The sequence below is a fragment of the Styela clava genome, chromosome 4, assembly GCF_964204865.1.
Source record: "Styela clava chromosome 4, kaStyClav1.hap1.2, whole genome shotgun sequence".
Lineage (NCBI taxonomy): Eukaryota > Metazoa > Chordata > Ascidiacea > Stolidobranchia > Styelidae > Styela > Styela clava.
In genome coordinates this window covers 19,748,935-19,774,859 of record NC_135253.1, presented here as the reverse complement: position 1 = coordinate 19,774,859, position 25,925 = coordinate 19,748,935, and the positions used below count along the sequence as shown (strand labels likewise).

At 35.8% G+C, this 25,925-nt stretch overlaps 3 protein-coding genes across 7 annotated transcripts; 2 read left to right on the top strand and 1 right to left on the bottom strand.

The window, feature by feature from the left end:
- Window positions 1-343: 343 nt before the first annotated feature.
- Window positions 344-11,916, top strand: LOC120326340 (uncharacterized). The gene is made up of 13 exons (XM_039392611.2): window positions 344-485; window positions 1,021-1,228; window positions 1,845-1,951; window positions 2,780-2,852; window positions 3,588-3,717; window positions 4,341-4,503; window positions 5,744-5,912; window positions 6,681-6,778; window positions 7,925-7,996; window positions 8,603-8,675; window positions 9,099-9,181; window positions 10,029-10,191; window positions 11,338-11,916. The coding sequence occupies exons 1-13, from the start codon at window positions 384-386 to the stop codon at window positions 11,460-11,462; spliced, it is 1,566 nt and encodes a 521-aa protein (XP_039248545.2). The 5' UTR covers window positions 344-383; the 3' UTR covers window positions 11,463-11,916.
- Window positions 11,917-12,474: 558 nt separating this feature from the next.
- On the top strand, window positions 12,475-17,353 carry LOC120326590 (uncharacterized). 4 transcript variants are annotated; one of them, XM_078111929.1, is made up of 9 exons: window positions 12,485-12,561; window positions 13,344-13,399; window positions 14,147-14,281; window positions 14,542-14,595; window positions 14,850-14,891; window positions 15,653-15,694; window positions 16,364-16,485; window positions 16,867-17,043; window positions 17,215-17,353. In XM_078111929.1, the coding sequence occupies exons 2-8, from the start codon at window positions 13,384-13,386 to the stop codon at window positions 16,927-16,929; spliced, it is 474 nt and encodes a 157-aa protein (XP_077968055.1). In that variant the 5' UTR covers window positions 12,485-12,561; window positions 13,344-13,383; the 3' UTR covers window positions 16,930-17,043; window positions 17,215-17,353. The 4 variants fall into 4 exon arrangements, with proteins under 4 accessions (XP_077968052.1, XP_077968056.1, XP_077968055.1 ...); XM_078111926.1 differs by lacking the exon at window positions 13,344-13,399 and having other exon boundaries at window positions 12,475-12,561; XM_078111927.1 differs by having other exon boundaries at window positions 12,487-13,399.
- Window positions 17,354-19,704: 2,351 nt separating this feature from the next.
- LOC120326589 (uncharacterized) lies at window positions 19,705-23,392 on the bottom strand. Of its 2 annotated transcripts, XM_039392908.2 has the most exons (7): window positions 23,268-23,392; window positions 22,987-23,045; window positions 22,613-22,628; window positions 22,038-22,088; window positions 21,427-21,647; window positions 20,511-20,649; window positions 19,705-19,931 (listed from the first exon to the last, which is right to left on the bottom strand). In XM_039392908.2, the coding sequence occupies exons 1-7, from the start codon at window positions 23,335-23,337 to the stop codon at window positions 19,903-19,905; spliced, it is 585 nt and encodes a 194-aa protein (XP_039248842.2). In that variant the 5' UTR covers window positions 23,338-23,392; the 3' UTR covers window positions 19,705-19,902. The 2 variants fall into 2 exon arrangements, with proteins under 2 accessions (XP_039248842.2, XP_077968209.1); XM_078112083.1 differs by having other exon boundaries at window positions 19,705-20,649.
- Between the last annotated feature and the right edge of the window lie 2,533 nt (window positions 23,393-25,925).

Genomic DNA, 25,925 nt, shown 5'->3' with positions numbered 1-25,925 from the left:
TAGTTCTATCACGAGTTCGGGGACTAGGCAAGTGACTCCCGTAGTATTTGTACGTAGTAAAATTATGGCCTAACCCTATCCTGGTACACATACTATGTTCCAGTGTCCGCCATTTTGGTTCACATACTTCGGGAGTACCTTGACTTCATTTAACTCGAGTGATACGCTGTGGAGATAAAGTCGCACTGGTTGCACTTCAAAGTGGGTTTCGCTATCCTTGTTATTTAAGTGAGTTTTATAATCTTGTCCATGATGTCTATTGTTCATAGTTTAACCAGCAGAAGCTATTATGTTTTATTGAAATAGTATCAACAAAATTTAACCACGCTATATTTTGTTTTAGAAATTTATATTTAATTTGAATACATTGGATCATATCCATAATGGTTTTACGTTCAGCCTATCCAGATGTCGTCATTCCAAATTTATCGTTTTCTGACTACATGTTGAAAGCGATGAACGACAAAAGGGACAAGATTGCAATCGTAAGTCTAATATGGGCTTGGGTTTCAACTCGCTTAGAATATCGATCCGTACCTATAGTTCAAAATTTGATATTCCCTGATTTTTCCATGAACCATAAATATATATCGCAATTAACATATTGGCCTTGCTCATTGTTTCCTCTCGCGGTATCTTTTGTTTTAAATTAGGTTTAACATAATATAGAATATTAAGCACAGACTCATGCGACGATTTTTGGCGTTCTCACATTAAAATCCTGCAGCAAACGTGACAATCAAGTATACCTGGCGTATAATCTAACGAAAAATTATTCGTATACTTACATTTTATTTCAACTGCTCGATTGCGATCAAATTGGCATTCTAATTTTAATGCTACTTCAGTCAGACCCGAATTCCAAATTGCAGTTCTAAAGAAAATTAGAGTATTGCTATAGTCATGCATATGGAAGGTCTTCACCGTGCGGTTGCCGGAGCGTCAACCATAAAAGCATATGTCTGCCGTACGTTTTCGACGATTTAACAAAATAGTGAAACTCTTTCTTCTTCGTCTCAGGTAGATGCTCCTACTGGAAGAGAACTGACCTTCGGAGATGTGGTGGACGGAGTCATAAAATGTGCAAGCGCACTCAACAAACGAGGACTGAAAAAGGGAGACGTAATGGCCACGTGCGCGTCTAATAGTCCCGAATATCTTATTGCCATCATTGCTGCTGCTGCATGTGGAGCTGTCACCACAACATGTAATCCTAGATATACCGCAGGTATGTTGATATTCTAGCGCTAATTATTTGGTTTCTACGAGACTAACTACTACTCCTTTTTCTATACTTTTGTGTCGGTGGATCCGTATGCATATAATGCAAGGATGTTGTAGCAAGAGTAAATATAACAATCCTAAGTGATTCAAGAGTCTTGCTGCAATACTCTTGAATCACTTAGGTATATATGTTTTAATTGTTATAAAATGTGATATCACATCGCGCTTTTTATGTTTGTTCAACTTAAAGCTGAGTGACAATTAATGCTATTTTTCTGGTATAATGTTTTCCCGAAAATAAGACAAGATATTATTTAAATTTTCTTTCGAAAAATAACGCTAGGGCTTATTTTCGGGGATGGTTCTTATTTTCGTTTATCAAAAAGAAAATTACAAAGTAGAGAATTACAAAATTTTCAGATATACAAACTATAAAAACCGATATCGCGAAAAATTGCGCTTTCGACTTGGTCTTATTTTCTAGGAAACACGGTAGCTATAGATACATTGTTATAAGAAATGATGATTACCCAGATGTTCATATTTCATTTTTTCACAAAGAAAAAAGATTATATTGGAAAGTTGCGTCGTTCTGATAATGTTGAATCTTGTTTCGACAGGTGAAATTGAGCATCAGTTCAAGAACTCTGAACCTAAAATTGTTTTCACGATTCCCGATAACGTTGAAAAAATAAAAGAAGTCGCAAAATCTGTGAAAAGTATAAAGGTTAGACAAATTATATGTGATAGCCTTTGTTAATTTTGCAGCTCGTTTTGATTGTAATAACTGATATTTCGTCAATTACAAACTTATGATAAATCTCAGTTTTTATGGAGGAATTTAAGTTTTCAAAATCATAATGTTTTGTTCCAGTTTTGTATTGACATTGAAGTTTGAAAACTTCAGAAACTTCGGATCGTAATTCAGTTTTAAATCGTTACCATCAGCCTTTAGTTCATTGCATGGTTCTCAAACTTTTTAAGCCACGCCCTCTTTTTAGAATTTGTCAAGTCTCGCGCCCCACATTGAAAATAACTAGCTAAGAATAAGCTACAAATAACAGATATTGAGGCGAAAGTATGTTTTATTCAAAAAAAAAAATACATGTTAAAAATACGTGGATGGAACATAAATAATAAAAAAAATGAAAAATTTTGAAATGTAAATATCCAAAATAAGGCGGGCAAGATCAAATCTAAAAAATATTTTAATTTTAATTGGCTTCAAGCCCTCTCAAAAAATTGTCGCCCTTTGTGGGGAAAACCACTGCTTTGGTTAGTACCTACTAATCGGTCGGTATTGGCAAATTGAATCGATTTATATATTCATAACCTTAGAATCTCTGATTGTCTGCTTATTCGGGCACTGTTTGTGTTGGCCAAGTAAATATCCCCCTGCCCATAGGTTTCAGTCTCTTTACACAACTTGATGTAAAATAGGCGAAAAACTTAGTTACATAACTATTGGTACGCACACTTCTGGAGCGCCCTTGTTGCATTGTTTCTTTTTTGCCATGTATAAGAATAACCTCACGACATCCTTATATTTCTGTAGGAAATCTATTCGATTGGTGAGGCAGATAGTGTCGAAACCTATTCTTCAATGATGAAAGAAGAAAAAGGAGAAGGTGCGATTTAATTTACAGCAGGGGTGTGCAACCTGCGGCCCATTAGACTTATGCGGCCCACAAGAAAAAAATTGTGTGGCCCGCTGTGTTCTAATTTTGAATGGTTTGCGGACCGCGAAACGAATTTTTAATTTAGTTTAATCTGGTACGTGTGAGTAATTCCAATCCATCTGCGTTGAGAAGCATATACCGAGGCCCCGTTCATTATCTATGCCTATGACGTAACAATGCCCTAAAAGCTAACTTGTGCGAAGCGACCAACGTATGTCATAAGATGAATAACCAAAATTATTTTTGTGTCTGCACTTACTAAAGAGTCTATATTATGTTAAATTTTGTAAAATATATATACCGTCAACTCAATATACGTATACAGAAGAATCAAGCATAACGACTCAATTCCAATAGAAGCTTGACTAGTTGCCATTTTCTTAGCTACAAGGCTGTCTATAGTTATAGTACACTTAAATTTTAGGTACTCCCGTAGTATGTGAACCAGGTTAGGGTGAGGACATAATTTTATTCCGATTTTCCATATTTTAGTTCTATTACGGGTTCGTGGACTGTATGTAACTGTCTGTAACCCCCTGCCCATAGTACACAGTCTCTTTACACATATTGATGTAAAGTAGGCGAATAAAATTAGTTACCTCCTTATTGATACACGCACTTCTGGAGCCTTTAGATTTCTCCACACACAAGTGCGCGCAAAATAATCCAAACAGTATTTTACAGCCTTTCCCAGGCCAAAAATAGACCCCGAGGAAGATCTCGTCTTGCTGCCTTACTCAAGTGGAACAACGGGATTGCCAAAAGGTGTGATGATAACACATCGCAACATAGTTGCTTGTTTGACGGTCGCTAGGTGAGATAAATTGCAAATTCAAAGCATTTACCATTTTAGAATACTACTTTTCAAATTGTATTAACTTGTAGAATTATTTAGTTGAAATAGTTTTTATGGCATTTGTTTTTGATATTTTAACTTTATTCCTGACATCCTGGACACATTATGCAATCAAACAAATCATATTTTCGACTTTTGTCTGGGAATTAATTAACCACTTGAACTTAACTTCGGTGTTCCAAAGAAAGTGAAGAATTAATGTACAGGGGGTTTCAATACAGTTTCAATTTTGTTATCATTTCTCAATATACCTTAGCCAGGTTTGTTGTTTTTTAATCGGTAATTGTTTAAGTATTTTTACTTCATTTAATACATCTGTGAGGGCCAAAACAATATATGCGGTATCAATAAATTCCCTTTGCAGTTTTTGAAAATTAAAAAAAAGACTTTATGGACACCCTATATATTACATTACATCGTACGTCTCCATATATTATATTCCATTTGATATCTTTATTACCTATTTTATACTAGCAATCATATTTAATATTTCATACTAGTCGCCATACGCAATCATACTAGCTATAGCGCCTACACAGATCATTTGCCATTTGTTATTTCAAGTTCCATTCCATTCTTAGAATGACTCACATGTACCCAACAGATTGCAAGTACACGCCTCTGCCTCTGTTTCATTTATTGGGTTTAATATCAGCATATTCAGCATTAGATGATGGAATCAAACATGTCTTGGAAGTTAGATTCGATCTTCAACGCATGTTTGCTGATATAGAAAAGCATAAGGTAACGTTGCTATTATTCATTCAAATTAACTTCGTGTTTAATTCGTTTATCACACCAGACCATCGTGGTCCATATCAAATAACACAAACAAATCAATTAACTATCACTGGCAAACACAAAAATAGCACAGTATATATAAATATCACAAAAAAATCCCGCAATATCGGCAAAATAATTGCTAATATGAATTGAGTTCGTTCATCATAAATATGCACTAAAAGACACTAAAATGTTTAAAGTAATTGGAACGGATGATATGAGCATGCACACATGTAATATCCAAATCTACCCAATTATTGTAGAAAGACCGCTAAATTGCTGGGTTTAAAACGGCCGCGACACCATAGGACTTAAAAAATAGTTCGTCATAGCCTATAGGTCCTATTTGTATCAAGACACCATAAGTGGGAAAGTATGGAATCGGAGATAGCCTTATGCTATTCCCACCCTTGGTTATTATTTTGCATCGTTCTTCCGTATCTTTACAATACATAATTCATTCTCTCGTAATGTTTCCATTCAACCAGGGGTGTGCAATATTTAATACGAGAGGGCCTGATACAAGTAACTGAATGAAACACCTTTTTATGGCATATATGCTTTCTAGTAGTTGCAGGCACAAAAATTTAGGTTATTGATCTTATGACATGTGTTATTAACTTAGAAGAAGCTAGCTGTTCAGGAATTGTAACGTCATATGCATAAATTGGAATCAAGTATACTGACTTTGCAACGCAAAGATATTTGGATTACTCGTACGTATCAGATTAAACTTTAGTAAAAACTCGTGTCGCGGCGCGCACAGCATGCAAAATTGCACTTCTCCGCTTCTCCACTTTTCCTGCAGACCGCATTTGTCCCGCGGGCCTTTTTGAAAGAATAATCAGCTTCTTTTCAAAGCCTGGAAACTGTTTCAAGCATTCATCCATATTGTGGGTTTCAAAATGAAATCAAATAGAACCTTATGGGTATATAGATGTTTTGTTCAACACTGAAAGATTCTCCTTGAACCATATCATTGCAAAATTTTCAACGCTAATTTTGTGAATGTTTTGGAGAGTTGGCGCTCACAAACTGGCTCACATGTTCAAAACTATCATTTGAGTTACCGCGCATTTTATTTGTGATCTCATCTGACTTTCAAATTTTCCGCTGTTCTAGCGACCACTCTGTAGATTGCATGAGTCAGAATGCACCCCAGTTTGGGAATCTAGGCTTATCTATTTATATATATTTCCAGGTTACAATAGCAGTCGCCGTCCCTCCTGTTATATTAGCGATTGTTCATTCCCCGCTGATTGATAAATACGATCTTTCGTCATTACGTGAAATATACAGTGGAGCAGCACCGTTGTCCAGAAAGATTGCCGAAGCCTTGACTAAGAAAATTGGATGCAAAGTCACGCAAGGTGGGTGATCACCCCCCGCCTTATAGAAGGTGGACACCAGTCCCAATAAAAACTTCAAACACCTGCAGGTGTGACATGATACTTTTATTCCTAACTTAAATAAAAATATATTTGAATATTCAGAAAGTGGCTCATATGCCAGTGAGGATGATCAGACAAATACATAACACATTTTATAAGTTACAAATAATTTTATAATTAATAACAAAACATGTACCACCCCTTCAATTTTGGAAACATTGGAATTGCAAAGTGTTAAAATAGTACAATATAGAACATGATTACAATTCAACATTAACTTTAATTTTTAAATACTAAACATACGAAATTGGCCTTATATTAGTAATAGCTTTGACCAATATCATATTATATTGGAACCTCGTTCAGCCCATAAGCTGTCTGTAGGTGGCAGCTAGCTCCGATGACCCTTTGATGATCGTATCTAGTAATTTGGCAAAACTTACTTGATTTGTTCCTCTATTTATTTTCATTTGCATGTGTATATTGTGTTTTCCGTTTTAACAAATCAAATAAATTCTCCAACTTCTGACTGGCGGTCCTGTAGTATGTGCACCAAAATGGCGGAAACCGGAACGCAGTATGTGTACCAGGTTTGGGTTAGGAAATTATACCAATTATTCTTAGTTTAGTTATGTTAAGAGTTTCGGGGCTCGTACCTAAATTAGGGCCTTACCCTAACGTAATAATAAGATGTTTCGGGCAATATTGTGAAAACATCTTCAAAGGTTGTAAAACATTTTATTCTAGCGTGGGGAATGACAGAAGCGGCTCCTATTTGTCACCACAATGCACTCGTTACTCCGATCGAATCCGTGGGAGAAATCGGAGTTAATACAAAAGTTAAGGTGGGTTGGTCTCGTAGAATTTGTCTAGTTGCTTTCTTCAGCAAGCCGTAACAATTCAGTATGTTGCCTAGCTTTTGGGGGGTGTTCCCAAGTTTAAAAGGTGGGAGATATTTTGTTATTAGTGACTGATAATCTGCGCCGGCATTAGATCCACTTTCTGAATATTCAAATACATTTCTATTTACGTTATAAATTGAAGTATATTGTCACATTTGAAATAAGGGCGGGGGTTGAAATCTTAGGGAGGTATAGGGAAATCACTGGGGAACATGCAGTTTTAATTGAGTTTTACCAAAATTTCAGCTGTGGATTCGAGGGAATTTACTTTTGACTCTGTGAATAGTTTGACACTGATTCCAGCTGCAAACTGAAAAAATTCAAATGTTGATAATAAAAATTTTGCCGTGCGCAAGCCTTTAATCAGTGGTTCTCAAACGATGGGGCGCGCCCCACTGGGGGCGTTTTTTTTTTTTTCAATAAAACATACTTTCGCTTCCCTGTCTGCTATTTGCAGCTTAGTGTTAGCTAGTTATTTTTGAGATTGGGCGCGAGACTTGACAAATTATAAAAAGGGGGCGCTGCTTGAAAAGCTTGAGAACCACTACTTTTGACTTTTAAGAAGTCCTTAGTAAAGCCACGCTTTTTGGGAGTCTGTAAAAAAATTTAAACGTATTTCATAACCATTGTAAGGCCGAAATTACGACTTTGAGGATTTCTGTATTCCGACTATAGCGAAAACATGCCTAACTCGACTCCGCAGCATTTTCATTTAGTGGCTTTTACCTGTTTTAAAAATCTATAAACTGATATATATATATTTCACAGTACAGAGTGGTAATGATATAGGGTGTCCATTAAGTCTTAAAATTTTTACAGTGAATTTATCGAATCCATATATTTTTTCGCTTTCATTTTAGATAATAAATGAAGTAAAAATATTTAAACAGGTACTGATTATTAATAAACAACAAACCTGGTTAATATATACCGAGAACTGACTTCATAACAAAATTGAAATTGTTAATTAAGGAACTTTATGGACACCCTGTATATTGCATCTAATATAGCATGCTATATATATATCTCCACTGCATTGCCGTTGTTAAAAGGACAAATAAAACAACTTATGCTTTGGAAACTTTCTAGATTCTCGATGTGGGGACAGGGCAAGAAGTCGGCGTAAACCAAGATGGTGAAATATGCTTAAAAGGACCTCAGGTATAAATTCATATCTAATATTTGACTTTGCAATTGAAACAAATTTCTTCACAACATTTGGGGTGTATCGAAAATGGTGTGCCCTACTTGTAAAACGCGGGACGAGTGTGACACGACATTTTCGAGACACCGCGACATTTGTACACCGGTACTTCTTCTTTAGTGATGTTGGGGGTAGCGAGAAGCATGCTCTGAACGCAATTTTGATATTTCAAGTTTTAACCTTCAAATTCTGCAATAAGACGCTGTAATGCTCAATACTCAATACTTGTTACAAGAGGTTCCGGTTCTTACTAAAATAGCTCCTCCTTATATAGTAATATAATAGTGGCCGCTTGAACAGTGCGCTGTTCGGAGAGAATAACATGAAAAAGTGAAAAAATAACATGCTCATATATTGTAGGCTGCATTACGAGTAATTCAACTTATTTATCCAGAGAAGATGAACCTCGATAGAACCACATTTACTTCGTTCTTTCACGCTACTCTTGTAACAATATTTCTCTTGAAAAAAAACAATTATTATGTTTTTTTAATATTTTCGTTTTCTTAAGTTAAAATCCTATTTGTATATATGAAATGTATTATTGCTATTTGATTATCCAGGTTATGAAAGGCTACTACAAGAACCCTGCCGCCACCTCTGCAACTATAGACACAGATGGTTGGTTACATACAGGTAAAATCATACTTTCATAGTGAGCTAGGACCGAGACTACAAAAATAAAAAAATGTTTACTACAAAAATAATTACTGACTTTTTTTTCTATGAAGCTGAGTGCTGACAAACATATATTTGCTATAATAACATGTAATCTCATTGTTTTACTCTATGATTCGAATATGTTGATTCACAATCACGTAATGTAACTTACTTGATGTCTCTTATGAGTAACTACAGCGTTGATCTACTTGAATCTAGTCATACAGCTTATGGTCTTTGTTAGGAATAGTGTGAAACTACCACCGTATCGTTTTGAATTGAACTCAGTCGATGTTAACTTGTTCGCGCCATATTCCAGTAGACCTCACCCTATAGTAATTCAGGTTACTCCATAATTAAACCTAGAGGGAATATTAAATATATTTTATCCTTTTCCAGGTGATATCGGCCATTATGATGAAAATGGAATGATTTATATAATCGATAGATTGAAAGAATTGATCAAATACAAAGGATTCCAAGTAAGCATGATTCTATTTTTTGATTGTCTTTACTTCCTTAGGACAGTGGTTCTCAAACTGGACTTATGCTAATAATTTTGTTTGAAACAGCCCTGTACAAGCAGTAACTGATATCTAAAGAAATGTAAGGTTTGTACTTGTCACAAATATTTTAAAAGCCACTGATGTGAAAAATGATACTATGGATGTTTTCCCAAGCTTCGTTTTTCTTGTTTATTTCGGTAACAATGCTCAATCAGCTAAGAGTCAATGATGACGTAACAATTGTAATTTTTCCAGCCGCTCAGACTGGTATTCAAGCATGGTTGTAAACGTTGCGTCAGAATCTATCTGGTTCGGCATTGCTTACTCAATTTATCACACCCTGGGTGACGTGATGGGCAATGTACCCATTTAAACCAAAATGTGTAATATCTGATGCAATGCCAACCGATTTAAGCTCCAACCCTAAAACGTGCAAACTACGGCCTGTGGCCAAATCCGGCCCGTTGGGTAATTCAATCTGGCCAGTTTAATGCTGTCACAACCAAACTAAAACCAAATTTAGATGTTTCATTTAAGAAAAAAGTTCAATGAATTTGTTGAGATTGCTATTAAATTTAGTTCGGCACGGGGCTCATTGTTTTTCACTTTTTTTTTGTAACATTGTAAATATTGTTCATTAAATGTAATTTTTTACGTTATACTTACATGGCCCGCCAATCTAGATGGGCAAAATTTATGACCCCGGGTCCAAAAACCTTGCCCACCCCTGTGCCTAACCGCTAAGCCAACGCACCAATAATTTGAGAAAAAGTGGATGATGAGGAAAAATGTACACGATTAATATTTTCTTTTCTCGTCCAAGGTTGTACCAGCTGAGATAGAATCTGTTCTGCATGGTCATCCATTAATTACCGATGCAGCAGTAGCAGGAATACCTGACGAGGAATGCGGTGAATTGGCGAGAGGATTCATCATGAGGAAAGATCAATCTTTGACTGAAAAGGAGATCCATGAGTTCATGAAAGGTTGGTATCGCGAGTTTGTTCGTGTTGGCTCTGAATCAGTCTTGGTTCAAGCTATAGTCACGAGTCTACTATTCCGAAAAAAGTCTACAAACCATCTTACACTCTGTGTGAGGTGGCGTATAAGTTTACTGACGTCTGACTAGGTATCGTGTGTTTGCTCAGAATCAGTCTCTGGTCAAGTTATAGTCACTAGCCTACTCTACTATCCTGAAAAGTGTACCAACTATCTTATACTCTGTGAGGTGGTGTAATAGTTTGCTGTCACCTGTGTAAAAGGATTCCGAGAATTCAAATAACCGATCGTAACATAACATAACCGTTCCGTTACTTCTGTAGTCTGTGTACCAGGTGAGGGTTAGGCCATAATTTTATTCCGATTTTTCTTATTTTAGTTCTATCACGAGTTTGGGGACTGTCTGTGTTAGGCAAGTGAATATACCCCTGCCCATAGGTTTCAGTCCCTTTACACAACTTATAAAGTAGGCGAACAAAATTATTTACCTCGATATTGGTACACACACTTCTGGAGCACCACCGTTCCAATAATCAGGGCAATTGTTTGGCCTGATTTATCTGATGTGCAATAAGCCTATAGGCCACTGCGGTGATAGAATTTAATTTTTCTGGTTCATTACAGCAATTCAGTGATTGATTATCAATTCAAAGTCGGTATTTTCTGATTGACCTGTGGGCAGGAGGTATATTCGCTTCGCTAAGAAAGACAGTCCCCAAATGCGTAATAGAACTAATAAAATCGGAATAACATTATGGCCTATCCATAACTTGGTACACATACTACGGGGGTACACATTCTTGTAGTGTACATCACAGGGGCGTAGCCAGAAATTTTCAAAGGGGGGGTGTTCAGAATTTTTTTTTGCCAAGTTAGATCGAAACTGCTAGCGGATCCGATCGAACGATGGAATCACGTGTTTTTAGTAGTATTGGGGTCCAAAAAGCATTTCAAGCTACGGAAAATTGCTTCCTATGATACAGAAAAATGATTGTATTTTTTTTACATTTCAAAAGGGGGGGATTCGACCCGCAAAACCACTCCCCTGGCTACGCCACTGGTACATTTCCTTAAATAGATGTGTGTGTGTATTTCAAATAAACATTTGGGCTATAATGATCATTTTTATTCAGACAAACTAGCGAAGTACAAGCAACTACATGGGGGAATCGAATTCTGTGATTCAATTCCTAAATCACCGACTGGAAAAATTATGCGAAGAACTCTGAGACAGAAAGCAGTTGAAGCAAATTCTTGAAAAATTAAAAAAAAATTTAGGAAAGGATTTCATTTCTCCAGTGATATCTTATACAATATAGCTTATTATCAGACGCTGATCAATTTCAATACAAAGTTTCATGAATAGGTGAAAAGCTTAGTTTTTACCACTTTCCCATTTTTCACAATTTGATCGCTTTTCCTCTGTCATACTGTTTTATATACTTGCCGTATTTTTTAAGTCAATAGTTTTCTTCAACTCGATTGTAAATTAAATTTTCCCGAACTGATGTATTTTGATGCGGGGATTCCGGACAATTTCCGAAATTGGTATAGAGAACGTACGTTTTCCACGTAACAAACAAAATTTTATTCGTCAAGCATTTATTATTTGTTAATTAATCAAACTTGTCATTGTTCCGTATTATTTATTAATTAATATTATAACTAATCGAAGTATTATAGTACAATACAATCGATATACAATATAGAAATGTTTGATATATCGGCCAGTAATGCCTGAGCTCTCAACACCTTCCTCTATTTATATGCAAAAGAAACTCTTAAAACTGTTGCAAGTATAGAACAGATATTCAAAACTTCGTAAAAGTAAATTATAATTTATACCCACTAGAAGATTTTCGACAGAGCCTTGCTAACAAAAGAGTGAAGTTAATTTTTGTGTCGAGGTATAGAGTTAGGCAAGGGGGGGACGTTAATTTACTAATGTTGTTCATCCCGCAGGTTAATAGATTAACCTTTGAAAGAAAATACCTATCTGCTTGCAGCCTACTTTATATAATTCTATTATATAAATATAATATAAATATTTATATAATAAATATTATTGAACAAGCCGGTAGGTGCCCGGGATCTTCGCTGGGACCGGCACTTCTATAAAACGTACCCAACCACGCAAAATTGCACCTTTAAAGACAGCGTACTGCACTGTTCGGGATTCCAAAACAGCCATGAGTTTATTTTGAGCGCTGCCCGTCTCGTTGATATTACTTGCGCGATCGATAACCGCTTTCTGCTGTGGGAACTAACAGTAAAGACAGGCATATGCGAAACCAACGCCGATGAACAGCATGGATATAGGAACCATTGCTCAAGTGAAATGACCATCAGTAAATCAAGTAAGTTTTGGCAGAAAAATGTGTTTTTCACAAGATTACTTACGTTAACATAACTGATAAATTCTTAGTTGTGCAAGATTAAACCAAAACAATTCATTTTCTTATCTAGATATCGAAGGTGCGAAACGCTTGGATATATAGGATTTACATATTTACCCTCGGAGATAGGAAACCCGATAAGACGGCTTAATCATATGTTGAACCACAGCCTCTCGTCCGGTTACCATTTCAAGTTATTCGCTCTCCGAAGCGTGGACTTGATTGTGGAGGAAGTCGTGATCGGCCAGCTATTACGTGACCACCCTGCGGCGGCGAAGAGCCCGATGTTTGGCAAAAACAGCATTAATTAATAGTGTTAACGCGTCTTCGCCACATTTAGTTTAGTGATTGACCACGCTATATTAATCAACAGAATAATGTGGCGCATTAGTGAATCAATATGTATTGTCAAACTTCACTGCCATACCTGTCGACAGCCCAGCAACTCACAGAATAATGTGGCGCATTAGTGAATCAATATGTATTGTCAAACTTCACTGCCATACCTATCGACAGCTCAGCAACTCACAGAATAATGTGGCGCATTAGTGAATCAATATGTTTTGTCAAACTTCACTGCCATACCTATCGACAGCTCAGCAACTCGCGGTAAAGTAACAAATATAACGGTAATATTCGGTAACGATAATCTATTTCAAATAGGCTCGCAAGCCCGATGACGTTGGAACTTGAGCGCATTGTAATCCAACAGTAATCAGCCCATCTTATCTAATATTTTCTAGATTGCAGGAATACAATCAAAGATGCGAATCGACTTCTTAAATGGTAATGTTAAGTGGTGGGTAATTTTATTAAATTAACATTTTCTGTTCAGTGTTCAACATTTAGTTACACAATTTCTGTTAAAAAAAATCTGATCGAAGATTCGAAGTATAAAAAGTACCAGATTTATTAAAATTTACAGTCGGTCATAGATGCGCTGCACAGAGAGCGGAGACATTCCAACATTTTTGTTGTAGCCCGTGGGATCTTAACGAAATAATACTAAGGACCCCTGCGCATAAGTGTTGTAAGTTCAATAACAGTAGCAAATTTGATTGTATCCCTGCAATTGAATGGCAGCTTGTGGAAACCGTACATCGGAGCCTTAGGTTTCCGTACGTAAATAAGCATACGATGTATGGGATGCCAAATATTTGTTTTATTGCAAGTTTCACAATCCAATTGATCCGAATACAGATATACTGAAAAATACACTCAACTTCTCGATGCAGTCAAAATCACAAGGACATGAAAAGCAAGATATATTCCGACACTCGGTGCGAACCGGAAACATACGTCATCAAATAGGTCGATACGAGAAAGGCTTTTTACATATCGCGATAATACAATGACCTATTCTGGAGAACACTATTAATATGAAGGGGTTAAATAACAATATAATCCATAGTTACAACAATCCACATTCGCGACAATATAGTAAGTAACAGATTGGTTCATGCCTTTGTTAAAGTTTGAAAATCGTTAAAGTGTCAAGGCTTTTCTAATTTGAAATATGTAGAATAAAATGTGTTACAATTTTCAGGCTCTTTCTGGTCTTTTGTCTGGTTATTCGCATTCCTTCCGTGGCATGCTGCAGCAGAAGACGCAATACCCTGGGAGTATCTCTTTTTGTCGCTTTTCCTGAGTTTCATCGCAATCGCAGTAATTATTATTACATGTATGTACTAATATTAATTGCGAAAAACTTCGATAATTTGCACAAAATCGCTTTTACAGAGGGGCGAATAGTAACTACACTTAGAATATTTTTAATAAAATCGATTTTGAAATCAAACATAACTTATGCAACATTTGAGATATCTCAAGAAAAACCATCGTTTGCGATCAGATGCTATTAGTCATTTAAATGTTATTTTTGACAAAACTATTGCCTTGACAAATGTAAGACATTATATATATTGAAATATTCACTTTCAGGCAAGATCTATATCAATAAAATATTACGAGATCAACTCTTGACGGAGGCATCAGGTACGCTGACATTTTATGTAATTATACTGGAAGAAAAAAGATATCATTATCATAAAAATATCATAAAGTCAGGGGTGTGCAACCTGCGGCACCCCAAAGAAATAAGTTATAAATTTAGTTTATTCTGGTTCTTAATCTTCAAAGAAATGAACTTTAAATTGCTAGAACTTCAATTAAAGCAAGTTTGGTAACAAGTAGTCAAGATGCAATCAAGCCTACAAAATTTGTTTCAACTATCAAAATTGTACTTTCAGTTGCAGCCCTTGTTACAAGAGTGAACCTCAGAAATGGCGCAGGTTTGTTCCTTTCAGTCGCGAACATTTTACTATTATATTTAGTTACCATATTTCATGGACCATAAGGCGCATTTTGAATCTTTCTTTTAAAATTGATCATGCGCCAATGTGCCTAATGTATGAATCAGGTAGTGTTTTTTGAAGACATTTAAAACCAGTACCGGTATTGCTTTAAAAACCTGTTGCGCCCCATGTATGAATAAAATCCTAATCGAAACATTTAATCGACAGTGCGTCTCATGCTCGTGAAATACGGTATTTATATATCTATCTGTACAAAAAATATTAAAAAAGTAACACAAAACTAAATCTTGAAAAGTGCGTTCGAAATGAAGGACACTTTGAACATCTACTTTAGTTTTAATTGCCTGATTTTCAAAATAAATAGAAACTTTTTCTCATTTAAAATAATTGGAATTTTATTTGTAAACCTCCTTGTAATCATGCTCTGGACCCCCGGGGGTCCACCTGAACCCTGTTGGAAGCCCTGGCTTAGCTGGTTGATCGCAAGTCTTCAGTACAGCTACAATTTTACTATTTTATATTTTGATGTTTTTGAAAAATACGATGTTTTGTTAATGCTATTCATATTGAGTTGAATACGTATCAATTTTTAATATTGAGCCACTTGGCGAATAAAAAATTAAAAATATCACTGAAAAATGCAGACTTCAAATACTGATATTAAAAACGTGTTCCATGTAAGACAACTAAATCTTTTGAATCGGGATTACGACAATCTATGGAAATTGTTTTTTCAGGTTCTGCCCCTGTTGAAAGTGTCAGCTTGATGAATGTCACAGGTTTGTCACTTTGATATTTTACCGAAAATACAATAACAGAAACGGTTGAGATTGCCATGAACATATTACTATTCGATTTAGTTATACAGGGTGGACTGAAAATAGGTTAACAGTTATTAAATTAATTAACTAGGGATAACAGGTATCCCACTTTTGTCACACCCTGTATATTAGGGGTCTCAAACTCGCAGCTCGGGGCAAATTGCGGCCCGCAGGATAATAGTTCGTGGCCCCTGCTTCTGTATGAGAGTTTAATGTTGATGTGTGTCACTTATCTCATCTCGCATGAATATTGTCTAATACATTTGTTATAAGTTCTCGTATTTTAGACGGCATAATCACTAATTATTAATATCTTCAGTTATTTTTTGTTTAGTTATAATTTGCTCATTTATGTTTTCAACTTGTTTTGTGTTAGAAAAAAATGAATAGATTTGAGAAGATTCGAATTTTCTAAACTAGACTTTTATTGTGGAAAAATTGACGCGGCCCAGACCCACCAAGACTTTGCCTCCAGTGGCCCCTAGGTAAAATGAGTTTGAGACCCCTTTTCTATATATTTATATCCATTTCTCTCTATAAAAAATATATATTTATGGATAACGTTTCTCTATACATAATTTGCTAGAATGAATGCTGAGATTATGCCAAATCACGTTTCAAATATAGATGCTCCGACGAATCCGATTTACTCCATAAAAGAAATCAACCCAGACAAAGATACTACACAATATACAGAAATAAATGAGCGCTTCGAAAGTTCAGGAATACGGTTCAAGAAAATTGAAAAGGTGACACGAAATGTTTCGTAGATTTCGTCAATCACCTGATATTTTTTGGGTTCTTTGCAAAGAATCTCTTTTACAATACATGTGACCATGTTTTCATTATTTATATTCTAAAGCCGGGAAAAAAAAAATTCTTTTTTTTGCTGAACTTAAAATTAATTGTATCCAAAATTTACATTTATTTGGAGACTCTAACATATGTATTACCTATAGATAAATAGTCCTCCATCAAACAAGTTATTTTATATATGTAAACATATTTTCCAGACCCATTTTTTCATTCCGAGTCTAAGACAATTGTATTTTCTTCCTGTGAGTACTGATGTTAGTCATTATGTCATGTAAATGAATAGATCACAAATATAAAAAGCCTGTTTTTTTTAGATCGAAATTATTGAAAATGAGACGTTATATTTGGAATTTTGCAAATCCAAGAGCACATGTTAACAATACCATGGAAATCATGATGTCACAACGATGCTTTTTCACGGAACACGACAAGAAAACGTTGAAGGCATTTGCAAAAACGGATTTCTTGTTAAACTAGCGGGACATTAAATGGTATGCAATAAGCTTTTCTCTCTGAATGTCTAATTGAGTTTGTGCTTCGGAAAAATTTACAAAAAATGTTTGGTGATATTGGCTAAATTTAGAATCGAGTAACAAACTGTTAGGTCTGAGTTTTGTTAGAATGAAGTAGAAAATCAGCATCAATTTTTCTTCACTTTTCAGGAGCATTATATGGAAACGGAATCTACTTTGCTACAGACTCTGAACTTGCACGGAATTACACAGGCAGTGCAACTGTGCGAAAAATGTTTTTTGCTGAAGTCGTAACAGGAAATTACACCATTGGGAAAAAGGAAATGACGCATACACCTCTGGACACCGAAGGCCACCCGTATGACAGCGCTGTGGATAGTTTGACGAATCCTAGGATATTTGTTGTTTTCCGGGATTCTTGCGCTTACCCAAAATATCTTATTACCTACACAACTGATGACGCGGTCTGAAAGGTTTTACCAATGAATGTTTTTTCGAGCATCATTTCCGTAACAATGACCAATGTGCAATAAGTCAACAATGACGTACCAGGAATATAATTGTCGCTCAGACAGTCATTTAAGCATTGGTGTAAATAATGCCTAGTTTTCGTGTTTTGTTGTCAATTTTCAGTTGTGTTTCCCAACACTAGTTGCAAATCTTTTAACTTTGTTGTAAATATGTCTGCCGAGAACCTTTAGTTTAGTTGTGGTAATAAAAAATTAGTCTCTCAAACACTGCAATAAACTGGCCTAAAATTAGCTATCAGTGCTTGAAAAAGACACGTGTATTATTGTATTTAATTTGGTTCGAACATATAATCCAGCTTGAGGGCGCCAACTCTCAAAAACACTCTCAAAATAAGCACTTTCTAATAGGTTAATAACAGGAAAATAGTTATTTTTAGTGGTTAAAAGTCGGGGAAACATCAAGCAGAGTCAGATCATATAAAGTTTCTTCGCGGATCTTTGGTAAAAATTGTTGAGAAGCACCCATTTGACGGCCGCATGGGTATGATGTGCATTGCAGTTGTTGAGCGGCGTTTCATTTCAAATTCCAAGTTTCAAAATTAAGGTTTGAATTTTATGGGAATTGTGCCATGTTAATATATATTTCGTAGAAGCATGTATACGTTTTCTAAATTTCAATAAAAAAGAGAAAGTGTTCTTACAATTCTGAATTCAACCAATAGAAAAGGAATTCATGGATGGCAAAACTACCATCAAGATATTTGGTACTCCCGAAGTATGTGAACCAAGATGGCGGACACTTGAACGTAGTATGTCGACCAGGTTAGGGTTAGGCCATAATTTTAGTTACAAATACCACGGGAGCCACTTGGCTAGTCCTCGGGCACGTAATAAAACTAAAAATGGGAAAACTGGAAAAAAATTATGGCCTAACCCTAACCTGGTACACATACTACGTTCCGGTGTCCGCCTTCTTAGGTCACATACTTCGGGAGTACCAGATATTTGATTTCCCCAAATTCCGGAAACACGATTCCAGCGAGCTTATGCTTATCACCATGCTTGAAAAAATTTGGACTGCGTGTGAGCGCCATCTATGATTTCAAATGTTAACTATTGAGGTCTTGCGTAGCCATCCCTCAATAAAATTTTTGACAAGTGATTCTGCGGCATTTGAAGTGAGGCACGAACAAGTATGTGCACAAGTTTAGGGTTAGGCTATAATTGACGCTTGGAACTGGGGCAGAACCTGAAAATGCAATTATAATGGCTTAGAGCAGGGGTATCAAACTCGTGGGCCGCATGCGGCCCCAGAGAACTTCCAATGTGGCCCTCGAACGCTTAACAATAATTGCAATATTTTTGAAGTTTTTTTTATCTAAATGTAATACATTTTTCAAACCTTTCCTCCTATATTTTGGCTATTATGATGACTGCTTTCTGCCACTGACCCCCAGCTAACACTGCTTTCTGCCCGCCCTACCCTTACCGGCCTCCATCCTGTGTTTTGGATAGATACTATGAGACTGCTTTCTGTCAATGACCCCTCTCGACCTCCCGTAACTTGTGCGTTGGCCATTCTGTCATTCCCACTTTCTGCTTGTTTTTATTTTCTCTCAACTTTCTGCCACTGTTCTAGCCACTCTGACTGGTCTCCGACTTCATTCCTTATCACGCTACTACCTACTTGGGTTCGAACTCATAGTCTCACGTACAACTGTACCAACACGCTTCCCCTGCGCCACGTCGTATTAAGAAGGGTATTTGAGTGTCGGGTTGTATTAAGATGAAAATTGAATTTTCGGTTGTATTAAGATGAGAGTAGGAATATTTGGTTGTATTAGGACGAGAATTCAGATATTTGGTTGTATTACGATGAGAATAGGGATATTTGTTTGTATTAAGATGGAAATTGGTATATTTGGTTGTATTAAGACGAGAATTGAAATATTTGGTTGTATTAAGATGGGAGGAGGTATTTGGTTGCATAAAAATGGAAATGGATAATTGGTTGTATTAAGCTAGGATTGGAATATTTTGTTGTAGTAAGATGGGAATTGGGACATTAAGATGGAAACCTTGCTTACACATTTGCGCCAAAATTTTTATAATGATTTCCAACTCCTTTCCCAGATATCCGGTTATCATGCGCTTCGCGCTATCGTTGGTTCAGAACTATAAAAGAGGAAACTCACAAATGATCGAATTAATAATTATTATCATGTTTTGTTATATACAGAAAAAATATGGAGACAGCTATGAATTTATATACTCAGAAAAAGGTTTCAATAGACAAGACGACCAATTCAAAGCATGGTTTATAAGATTATTAATAGAATAGTAGTAAAAGAACAACGTATAAGTCAGCAGTGGCAGGATTCAAAGGTTTTTGAAAACCGTTCTTGTTTCATTGTTGTTTTAGTTCAGATTGATTCTCTGAAATGAAGAACCCGTTGTTAACTAGTTCGATAAAGAAGAGAACCAGTTCCTAAAATTTTAATTTTCGCCACTGAAAGTAAGTAATAATGAATGAGGCAAGATTCATTTATTAAGACAAACATATTTGTGTGGCCTTTGTTTAATCATAATAACAGGTCGAAATGAAAATATAAGTAATTTAACTTTCATAAACACGTAATTTAATCCCTCTCATAAATAAAATCAGGTTTTAATGGCTAGACAACAGACTTTGCAAAAGTATACGATTTAATAAAATTGAAAAGTAATTTAAGATTAGATTATTTATGGGTCGCTTATAAATTATGCATAATCAGACATGGGCCAGTAATAACTAGAACATTTAAAAATTGATAGTTTATATAATCAACGGCCATAGAAAAGCAAACGAAAATTTTAACAAAATATATATACATAACAACTAGGTCATTTAACTGTTTTGTCTTTTCACATCATTGATTCCGTCAACAAAGTTCTGTTAGATTTTGAGCTGGTTTTATATTTCACAGATGCCACCGTGTGATAAATAGGATTGTGAATGATTGACCATTCCCTGACCTCGATGCTCTTGCACTGTTTCTTTTCTGACATAAACAGCAACTTTTGTGTTTGATGTAGTGGATTCCGGAAAAGTATAAAACCAGACTTCTTTTGCTATAGTGATGGGTTCTCCACTTGACAGTAAAAGCTGATTGTTCTGTAACATTTAAACAAATAGTGTTAATGCGACTGACATATTAGATGAAGAATGAAAATATTTGCTTGTGGTAATAGGCTTCATAAGAAAGGTAGTCCAGATAGACGAAGTATGGTGGGTAACGCTACATGAAACCGCTTATGCGTTGGGTGAAAACTAGAAATTACTGAAAATATCACCAACTATAAAGAATTTTATCCCAATGAATAGTCCAGCTGCACTCTAGCACAAATGTATTTCTGTAACGTTTCAGTCAGACTTCCTCAGACAAGTAGATTACAAAAATGACAAGAAATGAATAACCATGCAGTCTAAATATAGCAATAAATAAATTTGTCCAACATTGGAATGTTAAATCAATTATGGCGTAACGATGAATAAACATTTAATTTACATTTAGTCATGGAAGTAATGATGGGAAAATTAGAACTCAGATGTTAATTAAAAAATTATCGCATTCACGAAAATAATGAGTAACTAAATTAAAATTAAGGTTGTGGGCACTTAGAGAACAATAAAAAAGTGAAATCAACGTGTCACTTGGACATTAATAATCGAAAGGCGGGTCAATGATGTCACAGTATATTGAAAATCATATTCTACATTTCAAATTTTTCTAATTATTCAATATCTTAATAAATCATAAGGCATCGTTTACCTGCTCATCATTTGGTAATTTTATTTAAAAAAAAAAACGCTTTTGGCCAATCGTTGACCCGGTTAACTTTATGAAAATAAGTCTCTGCTGAGATTATGATTGTGAGATAATAAACTGACCTTATACTTCATCCCGGTCCAGGTTGCAATCCCTGACCGGCCAGCAGGAATCATTGAACGTTGATGAGTGCGCAGCAGCTGGTAATGCTTGAGGTCGTAAATATTTGCAAGTTTTCCGTTCATTGATTTGCAGATTGATTCAGCTTTGTTTAAATTGATGTTCTGCCTATCATACACGACTATTCGGTAGCATTTTTTCTTGTATGTGACATCACACTTATCTGAAAACATTATTGTGGTCATTGAATATTTTAGGTTAAAAAAGACAGCGTCTTCACAAATGACGTCACAGAATCTGGTAATAAAAGTTTTTCCGTTTGTTATTTCAATTCGACTTCCTCCTGGATTCCATTAATTCTAGAGAGAGAAAATCCGATACGACGAAACAAGAACCGCGGAACAATAGGTTTCAGATTGCAAGTTCAGATTATGGTGGTGGACGGAGTCGTAACCTACTAGTGGTGGAGTTAATCGCGCAGCGACGACCAGGAGTGCAATACTTATTAGATAAATTAAATTTATTTGTAAGCGCGCCATGTAAATACTTTCCCAACGCTTTGACGAGTGTGGCATATTTTATAGTTAAATCATAAAACACAAATATAAATTACTTTCAGCCTTTTTCTTATCATCACGACTCTTCTTGATCAGTCTGATGATATCTGTAAGGAAATTGATTTATTCGTGAGTAGGGTAAAGTGTTTCAAATCAGTTTTTGCCATTTCATGATGTCCAGAGTTTTTTTCCTTACAACCATAGGTATCTGTGCTCACCAAATGGCAAAACACCAAATATAAAAGCGTTGTAAAAACTATCTTTTGCAAAGTTTTAGGTAAATCCTGATATATAATTGTAGTCTAAAAAACAGTTGTGAATAATTTTTACCAATTTTTTTTTTCCAATGTTGAAAATTAAAGGCGCAATGTTTACCGTCACACCCAGAATGTAATAAATAAAAATGCAATGCCAAAAAACGGAAAACGGGGTCTAACGTTTCACCAAATAATGGCTGTTTGTTTTGCGTCCAATTCGGAATGAAAATGAAAAGTCTTTTTTCTAAACACCGTAGCCACTACATAGTTTATTTTTAGCAATTGCGTAATTATGAATCAAAGATCAGTCATATGTTTAGTGCATAGTAACTATTTGTGAACCCAAGATATATCATAGAGTAGGAAGAACTCACCGGACCCATCGTTTTTCTGTAAAATAAAATAAAATGCAGATGATACGTAAAGTAAATAAAACACGTGAGTTGTATCAGTTGCTGTAGTTCAAAGAGGTCAGGCAAGTATGATTGGGCGAATATAGGGAGCTTTCAAAGTTTTTGGATCGATGGCGAGGTAGTTTGACCGTTGGATCCATCAGTTTTAGCAACTAGAGATGGAAATTTCTGTTTTAAATGCCTACACCTAGCACAGGATGTAAAACATAAGCAATGTCGAACAGAAAAGCTTCCTATCCTTCAAACAACAGCAACACCAGTGGGTCATTTCCAGTAGACTTATTCGGAGGTGGAGTAAAAAAACACCTGATTAAAAACAGCAACTTTAATTTTACCTCGCAATTTCCAACTTGGACGAGTTTCCCATTCACGATCTTGGAAACGCAGGCTCCAGCTGTCACAAATAAAACGAGGTATTTAAAGTTAAAAATGAGGAGCATTTCGCAACAAATTTCAAAAATGTCGCCAGACCACTGATATAGTGTGGAATCATTTGAAATGATTTGTTATTAGCATTCTAGCCCTCCAGCACTAGTCAGTGGTGAAAGTAGACAAAAATTGACTGCATACCAGTGTTGCAATTTCTAACAAGTAATTATATATATCCTTATCTTACCGGGTACTATTATCTCTGCAAGATAGCCACCGATAAGAGAGATAAAAAAAATTATTTTGAAGAATTCCATATTCTCTTTTAGAAGGATTTGGTATCGCTAATATATACTTAGCTATATATCAAATATCTGTTAAAATAATGGAGGGTATTTTAGCTGTCGTAATTGTCATGTTTAAAGTATTTGCCTGAGGTGCAAAATGACAATTATTAACGCGAGGGTATAAGGTACATTAACTGGAGAGACACTTAATAAAGCTCACTGATTTTGAATTACACGGTTAGTGAAGTTGGGTGACCCCACTTGAATTACGTATGACCCAACGAACTAGTCTAAACGAGCAATGGCCGAAGGCAATGAGCCACCCTAAAAAAAATTTCTTGATACTTTCCAGTGCGACTACCCCAGTTATACATTCCTGTCCCTATCTAGTTTTAAATCATAGTATCTCCAGCCGCCCATATGTTACCATTGACGTCATTTCCCTCCACCACAGGGAAATTTTACGCGTTTTGACTGAAATTTTTTTGTGCGTCTCTTATGCGGCTGTACTGAAAATACCAATTTGCGTAATAATTTTTCCTTTTGTCGGGAATTTTGTTTCGCGCATAAGTAACGCGAATAAAATGGTATCGTTTTCCTCCAAAAATAAGACAGTGTCTTATATCAGTTTTCTTCGAAAAATAAAACCAAAGTTTTTTTTTTGTGTGGGTGAATGTCTTTTATTTTCATTTATCAAAAACAAATTAGAGAATTACTAGATTGCTAAATATACAAAATATGAGAATCAATATGCTTTTACTTATAAATAACACGTTTTTGGTAAAAAATTCTAAGCATGGAATGTTTATATCATTGGATCTTTTCCTCTACTACACGTTTTATATTAATCTTCTAATACGCGTAGGAGAGATTTCACACTATCAACTAGGTTAAAAAAAAAGCGCTATTGACTTGGTCAGGGGTGAGCAAAATGCGGCCCACTAGGACAAATTGTGCGTCTCGCGAAGAAATGCCAATTTTGAATGGTGTGCCCGCGAAAAGTGTTTTCAATTTAGTCAATCTAGTACGTGCGAGCAATTCCAATCCTTTTGCACATCAGAGTGCCACTGCAATATTAGCAAAACTAGCTAGCAAAATCCCGTTGCAAAATACACAATGTTATGAAAAACGTGTTTCTCACTGAATTCGGTGTGACAATAAATATGATCAGCAGTTTTCTCATGCGTTTTAACTCAGCATTTATACAAGGACCACTAGTAATGCCGTAAGATCAATACCAAAAATAAACGATTTTTTGTACCTACAACTACTAGAAAGGCTATCTTAAATAAAGGTGCGGTTCGCTGCTACACCCAGTTACTTGTATTCAGCCCCCCTGGTTTCATATCCCTGGACTAGGTCTCATTTTATGGATAGCGCTTATATTAAAATATATTTTTTTTAAATTCGGACTAGGTCTTATTTTCAGTGAAACGCGGTATGATCGTTTTTTCTGGCTTGGCCTATTGCTACATCTCCTACGTCAATCGTGAGGATATTTAAAAAATATGAGTATTGCGTCGGAGACAATTCATAACAAAGTACTGTAAATATATAGCTCCATGAAATTGTCCCAGCAACAACTGCTCAAAATTTTCTCCAAAAATTCAAAATTTAGATATCTTTGCTATTTTGAACCACATTTCGGACTTGGTCGTTGCTTACGAGAAACTCCAAATATATCATTAGCGACCATTTACACTTGTAATTCACCTATTAAAGTCAGATGAACTGTATTCCACTATGCCGATTATCCATAGTACAACCCTGGTCGATTAGAAATCTTAGCGCTGGACGATCTGATAAACATATATTTCTAATGTCACCTCAACAACTCGCAATGAACTCGGCTCGGCTATTGAAGTTGGGTGACCCATCTTGAGTTACGCTTGACCCAACGAACTAGTCTAAACGAACCACAAATACACATTGCGGACCTGGCGACAATGAGCCACCCTGAATAATTTTCACTGAAACTTCTCAACACGACTACCACAATTATAAATTGATGTCCCTATCTAATTTATAAATATCAGTATTCATTGCTCAAGCCGCCCGTATGTTACCGTTTACGTCATTTTCCTCCAGCACACTGAAATTTTACGCGTTTCAACTGAAATTTTTTTTAGTGAGTCAGTCAGTACGCCTGTGCTGGAAAAACCAGTTTGCGTAATCATTTTACATTTTGTCGGGAAAATTTTGTCGCGCATAACAAACGCGAATAAAATGGTACCGTGTTTTCCGTAATATTCAAATTTTCTTTTAAAAAATAACACTAAGGCATATTTTTGGCGTCTAAACGAACTAAAAATATCAAATATACCTTGCTGACCTGACGACAATGAGCCACCCTATATATTTTTCCCTGAACCTTCGGACCTCCTGAATTATGCACACCAAGATGGCGCACAACCTGAACTCAGGTTGTGTACCAGGTTAGGGTTCAGGTTATGCGACATCTTGGTGCGCATACTTCAGGAGCACCGAACCTTCTCAGCACGACTACCACAATTATACATTTCTGTCCCTATCTAGTTTATGAATAATAGTATTCATACCTTAAGCCGCTCATATGTTACCATTTACATCCATCACAGTAATATTTTACGCCTTTTAAT